At 34.8% G+C, this 18,024-nt stretch overlaps 1 protein-coding gene across 1 annotated transcript in view; it reads left to right on the top strand.

Annotated features, from left to right (window-relative positions):
- EFCAB7 (EF-hand calcium binding domain 7) overlaps window positions 1-18,024 on the top strand; it is a 47,215-nt gene that overhangs the window by 2,810 nt on the left and 26,381 nt on the right. The window contains exons 3-6 of the mRNA XM_060625925.2: window positions 4,205-4,416; window positions 5,060-5,146; window positions 5,710-5,905; window positions 6,356-6,477. Coding sequence (XP_060481908.1) covers window positions 4,205-4,416; window positions 5,060-5,146; window positions 5,710-5,905; window positions 6,356-6,477 — 617 coding nt within the window. The remainder of the gene's footprint in view (window positions 1-4,204; window positions 4,417-5,059; window positions 5,147-5,709; window positions 5,906-6,355; window positions 6,478-18,024) is intronic.

The raw sequence follows: 18,024 nt of genomic DNA, 5'->3' as shown, positions 1-18,024 counted from the left end.
TCATTCCAGTTTCTTAGGGAAGCTTGAACAGTGAAACTACATTACGCTATTGTGTGATTTTATATATTTATGTATTCTGGTAGCTTCCAAATAAAGCATTCAATGTTTATACAGACTAGATTAGTATTTTTTTTAAGTTTTTAAATTTATTTTGAGAGGCAGGGAGAGAATTCCAAGCAGGTTCCAAGCTGTCAGAGCAGAGCCTGACATGGGGCTCAAACTCACGGACCATCAGATCATGACCTGAGTTGAAAACAGGAAACACGAGTTGGATGCTTAACCGACTGAGCCACCCAGGTCTCCCTATATTAGTATTTTTAAGGCTTCCATCAATTACTTGCATATATATATATACATATATATATATTTTTTTTTTTTTTTTTGAAAGAGTGCATGAGCAGGGGAGGAGCAGAGAGAAGGAAGGAGAATCTCAAGCAGGCTCCACACTATCAGCACAGAGCCCAGTGTGGGGCTTGATCCCATAAATCCTGAGATCATGACCTGAGCCGAAATCAAGAGCAGAGTACTTAACTGACTGAGCCACCCAGGCACCCCTTAAAAATATATTTTTAAAAATTCTTATTTGGTACTTTAAGATTTATAATAATAGAATTTAAAACATTTTGGCATCTGAATCACTAGCCTGAATTTGACCTCTACTGAGGAAAATGTAAAGAATATGTAAAAATGGGTTGAATGATTACAAAAAAGAAATATTAGGAAACAGGTAAAATTTTAAAAGAGAAGTGTGCTGTTTTTATTTTTTGGGGAGGGAGGGAGAGTTGGTCTTTTTTTTGCTTCTTTCCATTATATGTAAAATTTCTCTGGTTGCAAATATCCATCAGACCAATGAATTTTGTCCTTGCCAGATATGTCAAATAATTTGGAATTCTTTACTCTTGAGTAGTAAACAATAGCCGATAACACTGAATACTCCTGTAAGTTTCATCAAGGCTAATAACTTTATGGATAGAGAAACAGAGTTATCTTGCCAACTTTAGAAGAGGTTTCCTTAAATAAAAATTCTGACGTTTTTGCAACAGTGTCTTGGGTTTGTATGCAATAAGATCTCTATTTGAGGAAATCCATATTGGGGAATATGAAAATTGAAAAGATTAAATTTATATATTATTATAAGCTATAATTTTAGGTTTTTTCCTTTATTCTTTTGGATGTCTCTTTGTAATGTTGTAATGATTGAGTTCAGATAATCTAGATTTTTGAAAAGTCGTGTGACCCAGTGATATCTCTTTCTTACTATGTCTTTCATCTATATCTTTCTGTCATTTATGCATATAACATGTGCTATGACATTCCATTCCAAGGTTGGACAGTGCAGTACCATTGCCAGAGCTATAGAGTTCCTTTTTTCCCCAACTTATGAATAATATAGGTATTATAGATTCATGTCACAGCTTAAAGTAAACTCTGGCAAAAGATCGGTATTTTGGTGTTAACCTTTAAACATTTACAGTTACGTGTTCTTATTGCTATCAGACATAGTAATGGGCTCCAACTAATTCTAAACTTAGAAAGTAAATTAGATTAGTAACTACTAAATTATACCTATTTCTTAGATATGAGAATATCTACTTACTGAGTGCATGTTTAGGCATAATTAATTTTATTCTGAGAAAGTTTTTTTTTTGTAATTAATAGTACATCAAAAAACCATTTTGTTATTGAAGATAGCAACAAGTGTGTGCTGACCTGCCCCTTGTGGCAAAGAGTTACACACCTGTTTTCCCAAAGCTGTACAGAAAATAGCATTTTCTCCCTTTCTTTCTTTCTTTCTTTCTTTCTTTCTTTCTTTCTTTCTTTCTTTCTTTCTCTCAAGTATTCTCTACTCCCACAGTGGGGCTCCAACTTCCTGAGATCAAGAGTTGCATGCTCTACCCACTGAGCCACTCAAGCACCCCAGCATTTTCTTTCACATGGACTTTTGACTTCAAATCACAACTTCATTTAGGTCCTGTTTATAGTCTTACCTTTTAAAGGGTGGACATTGGCTGGGGATGGAATCCTAAAACACATGTACCTTTTTCCTGACTCTTTATAGATGAGTTATAAAATGGTCTGTTTTTATGCTAGGCAAAATACTTGAGAAGTGTGCATGCAAGTAGGGAAGGGGCAGAGAGAGAGAAAGGGAGAGAATCCCAAGGAGGCCCCTCTCTTAGCATGGAGCCTGATGTAAATCTTAATCCTACGGCTGTGAGATTATGAGCTGAGCTGAAATCAAGAGTGGAATGTTCATCCCACTAAGCCAGATAGATGCCTACAGATGCAACTTCTGTTAACTCTACAAGTCACCCTGGATGATGATCTTGTTTCCATTTCTGTCTCAAAGTTTAAATTATCTAGGTATGATTCACTGTCATAATCTGGAGGATGGGAACATTTCTCTTAGTCTGTGGACTTCTAATATGTTATTAACTGTGAATCATAACCACAGGTAGCAATTTTACCCTTCAGGTGTGGACTTCCTAGTTATATTATAAAACTTAGGAACCAAGAAGTTTGAATCTCTGAAAAAAACAAAACCCTGTATTATGCTCATGCACAATGAATGTTCAAAATAAGGGACTCATAAATGTCTATATTTACTGCCCTGATCTGGTTTTTATTTCCTTGCAGATTTTTTTTTTAGTTAAATTATTTTATATGTATTAGTCCTTTTTCATTAAATTGTAGACCATCCAGATTATCATTTTTTTAATGTTTATTTTTAAGAGAGAGCGTGCAGGCAGGGGAGAGGCAGAGCAAGGGGTACAGAGGATCCAAAGTGGGCTCTGCACTGACACCAGTGAGCCTGATGTGGGCTCAAATTCACAAACTGCGAGATCATGACCTGAGCTGAAGTTGGACACTCAATCGACTGAGCCACTTAGGGGCCCCCAGGTTATCATTTTTTATAGTGCTAAGTGTAATGCAAGATCTTGTGAAATTTCACCTATGATTGTTATAAATATCCAATATAAGGTTTTATAATAGAAGTTGTAGCACGATTCAAGACAGTTATACGTTTTAAAATTCTATTAATTCCTTCTCTAGTGTTTAGGAAACTTACCATGGGTTCATTTTAGATAGTGTTAGGTCTTAATATGCAGAGATTTGTTTATGTGCAAATTACCCATTTGCTGCTTTTAAACTGTACAAAGTACAATTGTTTAAAGCCATTATGTTTTAATGTGCATGGCATATGCAAATACAAAAGCCTTTCTCACATTGTAATTTGTTGCCTTTCATAGATATAAGAGCATACCTTTTAAAACAAGAATGTCTCTAAAATAACCAGTTAAAGGACTGTTTGTAAAAATTCTGGTTAAAAATCAAGTGATTTGACCATTGCGTCTCTATAATGCATACTTCTCTCAAAGTATGTTGACATTCTTGGGGCGCCTGGGTGGCTCACTTGGTTGGGTGACTGACTTCAGCTCAGGTCATGATCTCACGCTTTGTGAGTTCGAGCCCCGTGTCGGGCTCTGTGCTGACAGCTCAGAGCCTGGAGCCTACTTCAGATCCTGTGTCTCCCCCTCTCTCTACCCCTCCCCTGCTCATGCTCTGTGTCTCTCTGTCTCTCAATAGTAAATAAATGTTTAAAAATTTTTTTTTAATGTATGTTGACATTCTTGATCTTTAGCAAGGCTATAACTGTAAATAGATACTTTTTGTGTATATATTTGACATTTGTGACTTGATTAATGATTAACAACTAATGTTCTTGAAGCCCTAATGTTTAGTAGTGATGAACATTTTAGATAGATACATGCCTTGTTGACAATAGTTTTCTCAGATTAATGATTTCCTCATTTCATTAAGGTATTTGTTGGGCCAGAAAAAGTAATAATTTATACTTTTTGTGGTTATTCTTATGTCCTCAAAATAAGTGGATGGTTGTCTTTAATCTTTTTTTTTTCCTCCAGGCACTTTTACAAAGTAAATCGATGTTTTCAGTTAGTTAAACTATGTAGGTTGAGAACCAACTGTCAGAATAGGAAAAATGAGTTTAATTCTGGCATTAAATGATAACATATGTATTTTTTTCATTTTTATAAGTCAGGCATACATTGATATCACTAGATTATCAACCCCAAAGGTGTATGTGTACTTGTGTATAATAGTGTAGTGTATAATGATTTTAAAAAATATATACTTAGGTACCAATTCCAAATGTTCCTATAATAACACTTGTTTAATTGGGCAGCTCTACAGCATGCAGGAAGAAATCCATCCCAAAAGACCATTAATAAGTATTGGACTCCTCAAACTGCCAAACTGAATTTTGATGATTTTTGTGTAATTTTAAGGAAGGAAAAACCTACTTCAAAAGCAGAACTACTAAAATCATTTAAGCAATTAGATGTAAACGATGATGGCTGTATTTTGCACACTGATCTTTATAAACTTCTAACAAAGGTAAGATTTGTGAAATAGTTTTGTAATATGCATTGCTGGCCAAACTATTTGGAATCTAACTTTGGCTACCAAGGCCACATTAAAAATAGCTATTTCATTGGCAGATGAAGTGAATCACATATAGGTTGTTTATAAAGTACTTAAGGATCCTTCTGGATGAAAAGTGCTCTGTAAATAAAACATAAAGTATAAAATTGAACCCATGTTGCAGTCCCCTTGTGTGCCTTTGCAGTTATTTGCTGCTCAGAACTTTTTGTAATTTAGGAATAGGTTCATATGTGATAAATAAAAGAGAAACAAAGTATAAATGGGATTGGGAATCCATTTTGATTATTGGTATCACGGGAGAATTATCATTACTCTAAATTCAGTGGTAGTATTATTACTGGATCTATAATATATATTGTTGAAATTTAGTAAACTGAAATTGATACTTTTACAAAATTTGATAAAATTGTGAAATTTTAATTTAGATGAATTTCATTATTGCTTGACATAATACTCGTTCTGAGGTTTATAATGAAACCATATATTCATGACTTTTGACTTGTAGAAAAGATTAAAATAAATTTTCACTCTCCTCCTGTCCCTCGCATAACAAAGTGATAGTCATGTTGCTTTAAAATAAATCTTGTTTTCTCAGAGAGGTGAGAAGATGACTCGAGAAGAAGTAAATGCTGTAACAAGTTTGGCAGATGTAAATGCTGATGGCAAATTTGATTACATCAAGGTACATAAGTTCATGCTAATGTAAATTTGTGTACTGTGTAGAAGAATTTTTAAAGGGCACATCTTTTTGATATTGGCAATGATGTATTTGATATGTTGTGTACAAAGGATACTTGACATTTAATCTGAAGAGTATTGTAACCTGATGACTACATTAGAAATAAGCAAGGTAAAATACATGCATGTGCTCACACATTACAGATATGCACTCAAACATAGAGACTCTTCTCAGAAATATGCCGTTTCTGGGGTGGAAGAATCATAAAAATTATTTAGAACAAACTCAAGTCTACACATGTCTTATAAAAAAATAATAAATCACTTCTCTTTGTGTAACATTTTATTTTCACTCAGAGTATGACCTCCTCATTGAATCATGGCTACATTTCACTAGGTCACTTGAGAGTGGTCAATCTGATTCAAGAAAATAAAATGAGTAACCTAGTTCAATAGGAAATATATTCCATCTATCAGTCTATCCCTTGCCTACTAATGTGCATTTGCCTTCTCCCAAATGTATGATTGAAGGTTTTACCCACTGGACTACTTTTTTGTTTCCCGTAGTTTTGTAAATTATATGTGACAACCAATGAGCAATGTCTCAAAACTACTGTAGAAAAACTGGAAGTTGACAGTAAACTGAGACGTCAACAGTTTGGAAACCACATTGAAGAACCTCCTGAAAGGGACCCATCATCAGTACCAAAACCATCGCCTAGAATCATAAGAAAAACTGAGCAGGAAACATTCTCAAAGAAAGGTATTTACTTTTGATACTAAAGATTTCTTGAATAAGAATGAAGGGTCATAATCAGATAAGTTTTTCTTTCTGTCTTAGCTTAACAATGATAAATGAGAATCCAACTTTTTGTTAGCTACTGTTTCTAGACTCTCTCAGATGTAAAAATCTATTGAAGTAAAATTTTATTATGGAACTTGATTTGGCTATGCTCATTATATTTTATTAAAACTAAAATTTCAGAGTAAAGAGTGACTGACATATTGAAATAAAGAATCTTATTAATAGAACCTACATTAGGGACCACTAAAGCCTGATAAATATGAAACTTCTGACTTTATTTCAATAGGAAGGAAAAAAAGAAGGAAATTAATACATATGCCTTTTATGCTACACTGTGTTTAGAAATAGACTTCCTATTGATGACTTTTGATAATGAGAGACCAAGTAATTAACTCTTACTTATTACAGGTGATACCAGGAGTTCTTCACTGGCAACAACTAGAAAGTTCAAAACATCTATTTCCTTCACAATTACCATGGGTGCTAATAGTAACAGAAACTCAAAGTTAACCGAGCCAAATTCAATAAAGGTATAGTATTTTAAATTAATAGGTAAGACTTTTTCTGCAAATATTTGACATTAAGTTTATTAATAACTATTTGGTGTCTACAGAGAACCAATAAAGTTTGTGAAGTAATTCTTTGAGATTTTTCTGTGGATTACAGTATTTCTACCGATAAGCCAGTTTTAATGATTTTAAAGTAAAAATGATGAATAAGAATATTATTAAAAGGTCTTCAATTTGAAAGTGATGTCTTTTCAATTTTTGAACTTGATGAATTGATTATCTGATTATGAACTTTGCATAGCAATTTTTTGGTTTTGTTTAACATGTTTTCCATAGGTATTTCCTATAAATACATCATTCATTCAATATCAATTCCTATGAGAGAAAGACAAGAAAGTCACCTTGCTAAGTCAATATTTGTGGAGTGTTAATATTGATCTTCTTCCTTTGTTTTCCCTTTTTAGACTCAACCTTTACTAGTTTTCTTTCAACAGAAAATAATAGCTACAGAAATATAAAACATTAACTGGAAACTGCTAGGATACATTAAAAATGTGCACCTAGAGACCTCTGTAAAAGGGGGAAAAATGGTTATGACCACATACTATAACTGCTGTTAGAAAACTGAACTGATTGTTCTCAAGGGCTACATTTTTGTTTCAAATAACAACTCTGTATTTGTTATTGAACTCTGAAGTCCCTTATATCTTTAAATTGCTAGAGAGTGACATTTGTTCTATATTAAAATTTTAAAACATTATCTCCAAGGAATTTTGTTCAGACTGTTTAGGAATCTCTACACCCTAAGCAATTTGGTGTGCATGTCCAACATGTTCACACACAATATTTAGTGTTCCAACAATATTATTTTCTACCAATGGTAGCTTTCTCTATTTTGCAACTAAATTAAAAGCTCATAAAATTAACTTAGTTAAATAATTGTGGTTTATCTAATTCAAAAGTGTAAATAATTTTAGCCAGTATATATAGAGAAAAATATTAATATGGATTATACTAAAACCATAATAAGACTTTTTCTCAGTGTCATGCTCCTGTTAATTGGGCCCTTACCAATACAATTTCTTTCTTTCTTTCTTTCTTTCTTTCTTTCTTTCTTTCTTTCTTTCTTTCTTTAATGTTTATTTATTTATTTTGGGAGAGAGAGAGAGACAACTAGTAGGAGAGGGGCAGAGAAAGAGGAAGAGAGAATCCCAAGTAGGCTCTGTGCTGATAGTGATAGATGCAAGGGCTCCAGCTCACAAACTGTGAGATTGTAACCTGAAATCAAGAGTCAGACACAGCCGACTGAGCCACCCATGCGCACCACCAATACAATTTCTTTTTTTTTAATGTTTATTTTTGAGAGAGAGATAGAGAGCGAGCAGGGGAGGGAGAGAGAGAGGGAGACACAGAATCTGAAGCAGGCTCCAGGCTCTGAGCTGTCAGCACAGAGCCCGATGCAGGGCTCGAATTCACCGAACTCTGAGATCATGACCAGAGCCAAGTCAGACGTTCAATGAACTGAGCCACCCAGGCACCCCAATACCATTTCTTAATGTAGTTCAACTCAACAAATATTTACTGAAACGGTAATATATACCAGCCATTTTGCTTAGTATAAAATACAGGTGTTGGGTGCCTGGGTGGCTCAGTTGGTTGAGCGCCGACCTCGGCTCAGGTCAGGATCTCGCAGTTGGTGGGTTCAAGACCCACGTCCAGTTCTGTGCTGACAGCTCAGAGCCTGGAGCCTGCTTCAGATTCTGTGTCTTCCTCTCTCTCTGCCCCTCCCCTCCTCATGCTCTGTGTCTCTCTGTCTCTCAAAAGTAAATAAATGTTACAAAAAAAAAATTTTTTTAATACAGGTGTTGTATTAAAAAACCACAAAATTTACAGGACCGTTAGCAATATGTCAAGGTAATATAACATCGTATTTCATTTATTCATTCATTTATTCAGCAAGTATTTATTGAGTGGTATTTCTGTGCCAAGCACTGTTTTAGATGCTAATTAAGAGCTTTGGATAGAAACAAGCCTGTGCTTGAATCTTAGTTTTTGTCACATAATAACTGTGTGATCCTTGGTAAGTTAGTCAGCAGCCCTTTTGAGTCTCAGTTTCCTTATCTATAAATTGAGAATAATTATATTTAGTGTGTTCCTAGAAGATTTAAATCATCTCACAGGTATTAAGTGCATAGCATAGTACCAGGAATCTAGTAATCACTTTAATAAATGACAGCGTAATGAATACTATTACAGAACCAATAGATGACTGTAGGAAGTGATGAAAGTATAGTTTAAGAACTTATGCTACTATTGTATGTTGTGTATGAAGACTTCAATTTAGGGAGATTATCTGAAAGGCTGATAGAGATATCCTGATATAAAGTGATGACAGCTAAGCCTAGGGTAGTACCTGAACATAGTAAGAAAGGGACAGATCTAACAGACAATGCCACAATTAATCTATAGGCCACAGTGATTGTGTAACAAAAGACAACTTACATTTTGCACCTAAGACATCAAAAGCAGGGAATGGTGCTGATGACAAGTGGGAATTAGGTAAAAGATACTAGAAGAATTTAATGATTAAAAGAAGATGGCATACTTTCAATTTTAAAATTCTGTGACTTTCATATAAAACTTTATGTGTTTGGAAATACTTCAAGGCCTTCATATTACCTTCATATTATTTGCCTGACTTTTAATATCCTATTTCTGATCTTGATTTTGCCCACTATTGTTTACTATCTGATATTTCTTAGATGAGCTGAAGTGATTTAAAGAAAAAAAATCTGTGAATTTAAAAAATTCTGTTAGTCAGCAGGATTCAGTTCTTTGTTTGCATTTTACTTTGAATTCTTGAAATAAATTTCATAAATTTAAGTTTACAACAACTCTGAGAAGTACTTGTTATAAATATGGTTATTGTATAATTTGTTTTGAGATTGATAGAATAAGTTACTAGAAGAACAAGTTACTTCAAATACTTTAAATCTATTTTAAACAAGTTTGGGTACCTCAGTTTCATGTGGAGTGGAGAATTATGGAATTGGGATGGAAAAAGATCTTTTCAAAAGTTAGAAAATTGTTGAAATGTATGCATAAGCCAGATTTTAAACTGTAAATTCACACAATTGGTAAAGGACATGAATTACAGGAGGAAAATAAGACCTTTTCTATAGACCACTTTTGGGTACATTATCACTTTTCTTTTTTTAATACTGAATTCTGCTTGCTTAGGTCTTGTAATATGCAAAGAATGTTAGGAATTTTTCTTTGAAAGAGGAATAGCTTCAATTGCTAGTCATGATTACAATTAGAGAAAGCCCAAACCATGAGTTGTAAACTCCAGAGATGTAATACTTCCTGTATCCAGACTCCCAATTAGAATGTGTTTTAAGTATATGTGTGGTATAAAACGCATGTGTTATATAAGATATGAATATGTTGTGTAACATATTTGTTTTGTATATGCCTATGTATATAACAATACAAACATCTTAAAGTAGAAGTTAATTGTCTAAATTTTTGTGAAGGCTCCAAATAGTAATTTTGTTACAAAAGTTTCTCATATTTTCAAAATGATGATCAATTCAACTTGTCAATTAGGTGGCAATCCATATAAATTTTTTCCTTTATAAATCATCTATTTAACTTTTTGTTTTTATATACATTTTATAATTCTTTAATAACAAAACGTTCATTAACTCTTTACCTGTTTGTCTTAATGAAAAGCAAATAGCTTTCTAATAAGTATGTGACATAGGGTATCTTTAAAGAACAACAGTGATGATGATGATGATATATAAGTTCCTCCTCTACATTTATGCTAGATCTTTTTTTTTTTTTAATTTTTTTAATGTTTATTCATTTTTGAGAGAGAGAGACAGAACATGAGCAGTGGAGGGGCAGAGAGAAGGAGACACAGAATCCAAAGCAGGCTCCAGGCTCTAAGCTGTCAGCACAGAGCCCGACACGGGGCTCAAACCCACCAACCGTGAAATCATGACCTGAGCCGAAGTCAGATGCTTAACTGACTGAGCCACCCAGGTGCCCAAGTTTATGCTAGATCTGCTTAATAATTCTACCCCACCTAAAACTTTAATAATAATACAGAATTATATGTCAAAACAAATTATGTTCTCTACAGTGTCCCAAGAAAAATGTAACTTTACTGATACATTCAAGTTTTCTGATAGTAGAATTTTCAACTGAACTATTTTTAATTTGTACTTTTCATTATTTCCCTATACATTGCGAATGAAAATAAGTAAAATTTGTATATGACAAGTGAATTAACAGTTTTCTTTTTATATGAATTTACCTGAATTGGTAGAATATAGCACCACCTTATGCCCTGTATAAGAATTACAAGCTACTATTTTATTTCTGCTTTATATCGTGAGAAAACTATATCACACACGGAATTTCTTACTCTGTCATTCTGAAATTTTTTTAAAAACTCAACATCCTTCCATTTTTCTCATAATACTCAAACTGTCAACCTTAGTCTATAATCCTTTCAAACGGATTTATTTGAATGAGCCATTTACTTTATCAGTACTTTTTTCTTTTAATTCATAACATTTTAGTCTAGATTCTAGAGAAAAAGCTTTGTGTGATTGAAAGTCTATTTGTTTTAAAAAAAATTAGGTTGAATAAGCACTGTGTTGTTAACAACTCTGGCAGATCTTAAGAATTTGAGTGCTTTCTTTTAAGCAGGAGAGCTACAAATTCTCCTAATAATGTTATTTATTTAGTATTCAAAATAACCTGATTATTACCTTGAAATTTGGTTGATATAAATCATGTGACATTTATCTTCTATTTTGTAATAGCTGTTGTTCCACCATATTCTAGTCTTATTAACCATGTATTGTAGTATCTAGGTTGGCTGTCTTTCCAAGGAAACATAAAAATTCTCTTCCTATACTTTCTCTAAAACTGGAATTTAGGAAAGACTTATGATAATAATGTTAACTCACTCCCCAGCCAAAGGCATCTCCTGTCAACTGTGGCACTGCCTCCAAGAAATATAATAAGCACGTGGAAAAATTCTCTCATCTTTGAGTTTCCCAAATGTTACAAATTATGTTCATTACCAGTGTACCAGGCAAAATGCATTACAGGCATACCTCGTTTTATTGCATGTCACTTTATTGTGCTTCACAGATAATTGCATTTTTGTAAATTGAAGATTTGTGGCAACCCTGTGTCAGGCAAGCCTGTTGTTGCCATTTTTCAACAGCATTTGCTCACGTTGTGTCTCTGTGTCACATTTTGGTAATTCTTGCAGTGTTTTAAACTTTTCATTATTATTATATTTGTTATGGTGATCTGTGATCCATAATTATGACCTGCTAAAAGCTCAAATGATGTTTAGCATTTTTTAGCAATAAAGTATCTTTTAATTAAGGTATGTGCATTGTGTTTTTGAGACATAATAACTATTGCACACTTAGTAGACTACAGTGTAGTATAAACATAACTTTATATGTACTGGGAAACCAAAAAATTTGTTCAACTTGCTTTATTGTGATACTCACTTTATTTCAGTGGTCTGGAACCAAACCTGCAATATCTCTGAGGTATGCCTGTAGTTTTTTATTTGTTTAAACACCTTTTTAAAAATTTATTTATTTGTTGGTTGGTTTGTTTTTAAGAGAGAGAGATGAGAGAGTGTGTGCTTGTGTGAAGAAGGGGCAGAGGGAGAGGGAGAGAGAGAATCTTAAGCAGGCTTCATGCTCGGCACAGAGCCCAATGCGGGGTTTGACCTCACTCCTCCTGGGATCATGACCTGAGCCAAAGTCAAGAGTCAGATGCCCAAGGGGCACCTGGGTGGTGCAGTCGGTTAAGCATCCGACTTCAGCCAGGTCACGATCTCGCGGTCCGTGAGTTCGAGCCCCGCGTCAGGCTCTGGGCTGATGGCTCGGAGCCTGGAGCCTGTTTCCGATTCTGTGTCTCCCTCTCTCTCTGCCCCTCCCCCGTTCATGCTCTGTCTCTCTCTGTCCCAAAAATAAATTAAAAAAAAAAAAAAAGAACACGTTGAAAAGAGTCAGATGCCCAACTGACTGAGCCATCCAGGTGGCCCTAAACACTTTTATCAGAGGTGGGGGGGGGGGGGGGCTGCTACACGCATGATTAAATACAAATTTAAGAAATTTCCCAGCTACTAAAATGTATATTTTTTTCAATAAGGAACCCAAATAATTATGTTTATCTTAACACTTCAATATATGGATAATTCCAAATGACAATGCTTTCTCATAGTCTATTGTAATGATTTCATAAGCCTGAACTTTTTTTTTTTTTTAACGTTTATTTATTTTTGAGACAGAGAGAGACAGAGCATGAACGGGGGAGGGGCAGAGAGAGAGGGAGACACAGAACCGGAAGCAGGCTCCAGGCTCTGGGCCATCAGCCCAGAGCCCGACGCGGGGCTCGAACTCATGGACCGCGAGATTGTGACCTGAGCTGAAGTCGGATGCTTAACCGACTGAGCCACCCAGGCGCCCCAAGCCTGAACTTTCTTTAATTACTAGCTTTTGAAAAAATCATGGCAGATATTTAAATGTGCAAAAGAACAGAATTTTGAATATAGCTGGCAGTTAGGAGAGAAAGTTAGGAGACGTAGGTCCAGCTCTGGCTCTGCAGTCAGCGTAAGTTGTGACAAGCATATCCCTTTATTTTTCATCAATCAAAAGGGAAATCTGGACTGGATTGCTCTTCAGACTTCTTCTACCTTTAGTATTCTATAATTCTAAATGAGTATTTCATTCCATTCCAGATGGGTGACTATAAAAAACATTCATAAAATATTTCAGATGAAGTTCCATTTGATAGTGCTATAGTCAAAGTTCATTGAAAGGAAAACATGTTTTCCATTTGATGTCAGAATCTTAGCTCAAACTATCTAAAAGTGTAGCTTGTCTAAATACCATGTGAGTATCTTTCCTTTCTTCTCTGTAGCAATTGTCACCATCCAAGGTCATGTTGATTATATTAAGGCCAGCTGGCTTTGAGGTAATGTCAGCATCTGTTGTTAGTCCTTAATATATTACCATCCAAGGGATTTACAAGGAGGCTAAATGACAATCTGTATATACTCTTATTCATCATTAATTGTTGAACTTGAGCTTTTGGCTCAAGCCCCAGTTTGAACTTCATTGAGTTATAAAAATTTTGAATTTAGTACCCAGAGTATATTTTGTTTTGGAAACATGATTTAATGGTAGAAGTGTTGATCCAAAAGTCTTAGACTCTAGACCTAATATTTCTACAAACTCCTTGAGAAATTCTGATTCTGTATAACCTCTGGGTACCTCAGTTTATCTGTTTATTAAAATGACTAATTTATATCTATCTATCCCTTATTGCCTCATAGAGATGTTGTTGAAATGTCATACATAATGACTCGTTTCTGTCATCAGCAATATCTTTACAAAGATGAATTCTAATAATTTAAGGTCACATTTTAATTTATCAGAATTAAAAATACACATATCTTTTATATCCCAAAGGTATGACAGTGCATGTGATTAGTGACTGAAAGCTTGAGTAATAGTTCAGCAATAATGGTAATTTCTTAAAATTCAGTTTAAGAATAAATCTCCAAAGAAAAGATGAATATAAAAATGGAAAACTAGGGGCGCCTGGGTGGCTCAGTCGGCTAAGTGTCCGACTTCAGCTCAGGTCATGATCTCGCGGTCCGTGAGTTCGAGCCCCACGTCGGGCTCTGTGCTGACCGCTCAGAGCCTGGAGCCTGTTTCAGATTCTGTGTCTCCCTCTCTCTCTGACCCTCCCCCATTCATGCTCTGTCTCTCTCTGTCTCAAAAATAAATAAACGTTAAAAAAAATTAAAAAAAAAAAAGGAAAACTTACATAAATTGGAAACTAACCAAAATGAAAATAAAAGGAAACAGAAAATACATCAAAACTTACAAAGTGTAGTCAATATCTAAAACAGTCAAAACAATTTATTAAAATATGTAACAAAAATACCAAGTTGATGATAGAGCTACAAAAATAGATGAATAGGCAGTTCCCACAAAAAGAGACAAAAATAATAAACACATGGGAAAAAGTTCAACCTTGCTAATAATCAGAAAAATTAAAATTGATGCAAAAGTTATTACTGTACCATTTAATTATTACATTGTTTTTATTGCCTTAATATAAATCACAAAAATCAATGCAATACTGTATATAGACAAAAATTGTGGAATACTATAATATTATGTACCCACACGTTGCTTAAGAAATCATTCCCTTGGGGCGCCTGTGTGGCTCAGTCAGCTGAGCTTCCGACTTTGGCTCAGGTCATGATCTCATGGTCTTTGAGTTCGAGCCCCGCGTCGGGCTCTGTGCTGACAGCTCAGAGCGTGGAGCCTGCTTCAGATTCTGTGTCTCCCTCTCTCTCTGACCCTCCCCCATTCATGCTCTGTCTCTCTCTGTTTAAAAAATAAATAAAATTAAAAAAAAAAAGAAAAAGAAAAAGAAATCATTCCCCACCACCACACAGTTTTTCTAATGATAACACTGCTGACCAAGTTATGGTAGTGGAAAAATTATTACATGGTACATTGTTGGTGGTATTGTAAAATTGGTATCATTGTTTTACAAAGCAGCATGGAAACACATGCTGCCTTAAAAATATGCTTACTTTTTTGTATGGAACCAGAAAAGACCCTGAATAGCCAAAGCAATCTTGAAAAAGAAAACCAAAGCAGGAGGCATCACAATCCTGGACTTCAAGCCACACTACAAAGTGGTAATCATAAGACAGTATGGTATTGGCACAAGAACAGACACTCAGATCAATGGAACAGAATAGAAAACCCAGAAATGGACCCACAAACATATGGCCAACTAATCTTTGACAAAGCAGGAAAGAATATCCAATGGAATAAAGACAGTCTCTTCAGCAAGTGGTGCTGGGAAAACTGGACAGCTGCATGCAGAAAAATGAACCTGGACCCTTTCTTACGCGATACACAAAAATAAACTCAAAATGGATGAAAGACCTAAATGTAAGACAGGAAGCCATCAAAATCCTCGAGGAGAAAGCAAGCAATCTTGGCTGCAGCAACTTCTTACTCAACACATCTCTGGAGGCAAGGGAAACAAAAGCAAAAATGAACTACTGGAACCTCAATCAAAATAAAAAGCTGCACAGCGAAGGAAACAATAGCAAAACCAAAAGGCAGCTGATGGAATGGGAAAAGATATTTGCAAACAACATATCAGATAAAGGATTAGTATCCAAAATCTATAGAGAACTTATCAAACTCAACACCCAAAAAACAAATCATCCAGTGAAGAAATGGGCAAAAGACACAAATAGACCTTCTCCAAAGAAGACATCCAGATGGCCAACCGACACATGAAAAAATGCTCAACATCACTCATCATCAGGGAATTACAAATCAAAACCACAATGAGATACCACCTTACACCTGTCAGAATGGCTAACATTAACAACTCAGGTAACAACAGATGTTGGTGAGGAGAAAGAGGATCTCTTTTGCATTGTTGGTGGGAATGCAAGCTGGTGCAGCCACTCTGGAAAACAGTATGGAGGTCCCTCAAAAAACTAAAAACTAAAACTACCCTACGACCCAGCAATTGCACTACTAGGTATTTATCCACGGGATACAGGTATGCTGTTTTGAAGGGACATATGCACCCCAATGTTTATAGCAGCACTATCAACCATAGCCAAAGTATGGAAAGAGCCCAAATGCCCATTGATGGATGAATGGATAAAGAAGATGTGGTATATATGTAAATGGAGTATTACTCAGCAATCAAAAAGAATGAAATCTTGCCATTTGCAACTACGTGGATGGAAGTGGAGGGTATTATGCTAAGCAAAATTAGTCAGTCAGAGAAAGACAAAAATCATATGACTTCACTCATACGAGGACTTTAAGAGACAAAATAGATGAACATAAGGGAAGAGAAACAAAATATAAAAACAGGGAGGGGGACAAAAGCATAAGAGACTCTTAAATATGGAGAACAAACAGAGGGTTACTGGAGGGGTTGTGGGAGGGGGGATGGGCTAAATGGGTAAGGGGCATTAAGGAATCTACTCCTGAAATCATTGTTGCACTATATGCTAACTAATTTGGATGTAAACTAAAAAAAATAAAGTTAATTTAAAAAATATACTTAACTTTTGGCCTAGAAGATCTTTTGAAGGATATTATTCATGAAGAGAAAAATATTTAGACAAAGTAGTCTTCATTTTAGTATTATTTATGCTGATGAGAAATTAGAAATGACATAAATATCTAACATTTTAGAAACAAGTAAGTAATGGTATACATACTCAATGGGTAATTATAGAACCAGTTAAATTGAAAAAACTTGAATATTGCTTAGCAAAATGGCTTTTTTTCTTGTGGTAAAATATACATAATATAAATTTTACCATTTTAGCCATTCTTAAGTATATAGTTCTGTTCATTAGATTCATTCATATGGTTTTGCAACCATCACCACTCCATATCCAGAACTTTTTCATCATCCTCAACTAAATCTTTTTTTTTTTTTTAAACTTACTTAAATCCATGTTAGTTAACATACAGTGTAGTATTGGTTTCAGGAGTAGAATTTAGTGATCCATCACTTTACATATTAGACCCAGTGCTCATCCCAACAAGTGCCCTCCTTAATGCCCATCACCATTTAGCACATCTCCTACCCACCTCCCCTCTAGCAACCCTCAGTTTGTTTTCTGTATTTAAGAGTCTGTGTGGTTTGCTTCCCTCTCTGTTTTTATCTTATTTTTCCTTCCTTTCCTCTATGTTCATCTGTTTTGTTTCTTAAATTACACATATGAGTAAAATAATATGATATTTGTCTTTCTTTTGACTGACTTATTTTACTTAGCATAATACACTCTAGTTCCATCCATGTTGTTGCAAATGGCAAGATTTCATTCTTTTTGATTGCTGAGTAATATTCCATTGTATATGTATAGCACATCTTCTTTATCCATTCATCCTTTGATGGACTTTGGGCTCTTTCCATAATTTGGCTATTATCAATAGTGCTGCTATAAACATTGGGGTGCATGTACTCCTTCGAATCAGCATTCTTGTATCCTTTTTATAAATACCTGGTAGTGCAATTGCTGGATTGTAGGATAGTTCTATTTTTAATATTTTGAGGAAACTCCACACTATTTTCCATAGTAACTGCACCAGTGTTCATTCCCACCAACAGTGGAAAAGTGCTCCCTTTTCTCTGCATCCTCGTCAACATCTGTTGTTTGCTTGGTTAATTTTAGCCATTCTGATAGGTGTGAGGTGGTATCTCATTGTGGTTTTGATTTGTATTTCCCTGATGGTGAGTGATACTGAGCATGTTTTCATGTATCTTTTAGCCATCTGGATGTCTTCTTTGGAAAAGTGTCTGTTTATGTCTTTATCCCATTTCTTTACTGGATTATTTGTTTTTTGGGCATTGAGTTTGATAAGTTCTTTATAGATTTTGGATACTAACCCTTTATCTGATATGTCGTTTGCAAATATCTTCTCCCATTTCGTTGGTTGCCTTTTA

The sequence above is a fragment of the Panthera onca genome, chromosome C1 (genome assembly GCF_046562875.1).
Source record: "Panthera onca isolate mPanOnc1 chromosome C1, mPanOnc1 haplotype 2, whole genome shotgun sequence".
NCBI lineage: Eukaryota > Metazoa > Chordata > Mammalia > Carnivora > Felidae > Panthera > Panthera onca.
This window is presented reverse-complemented; position numbering and strand designations above follow the sequence as displayed.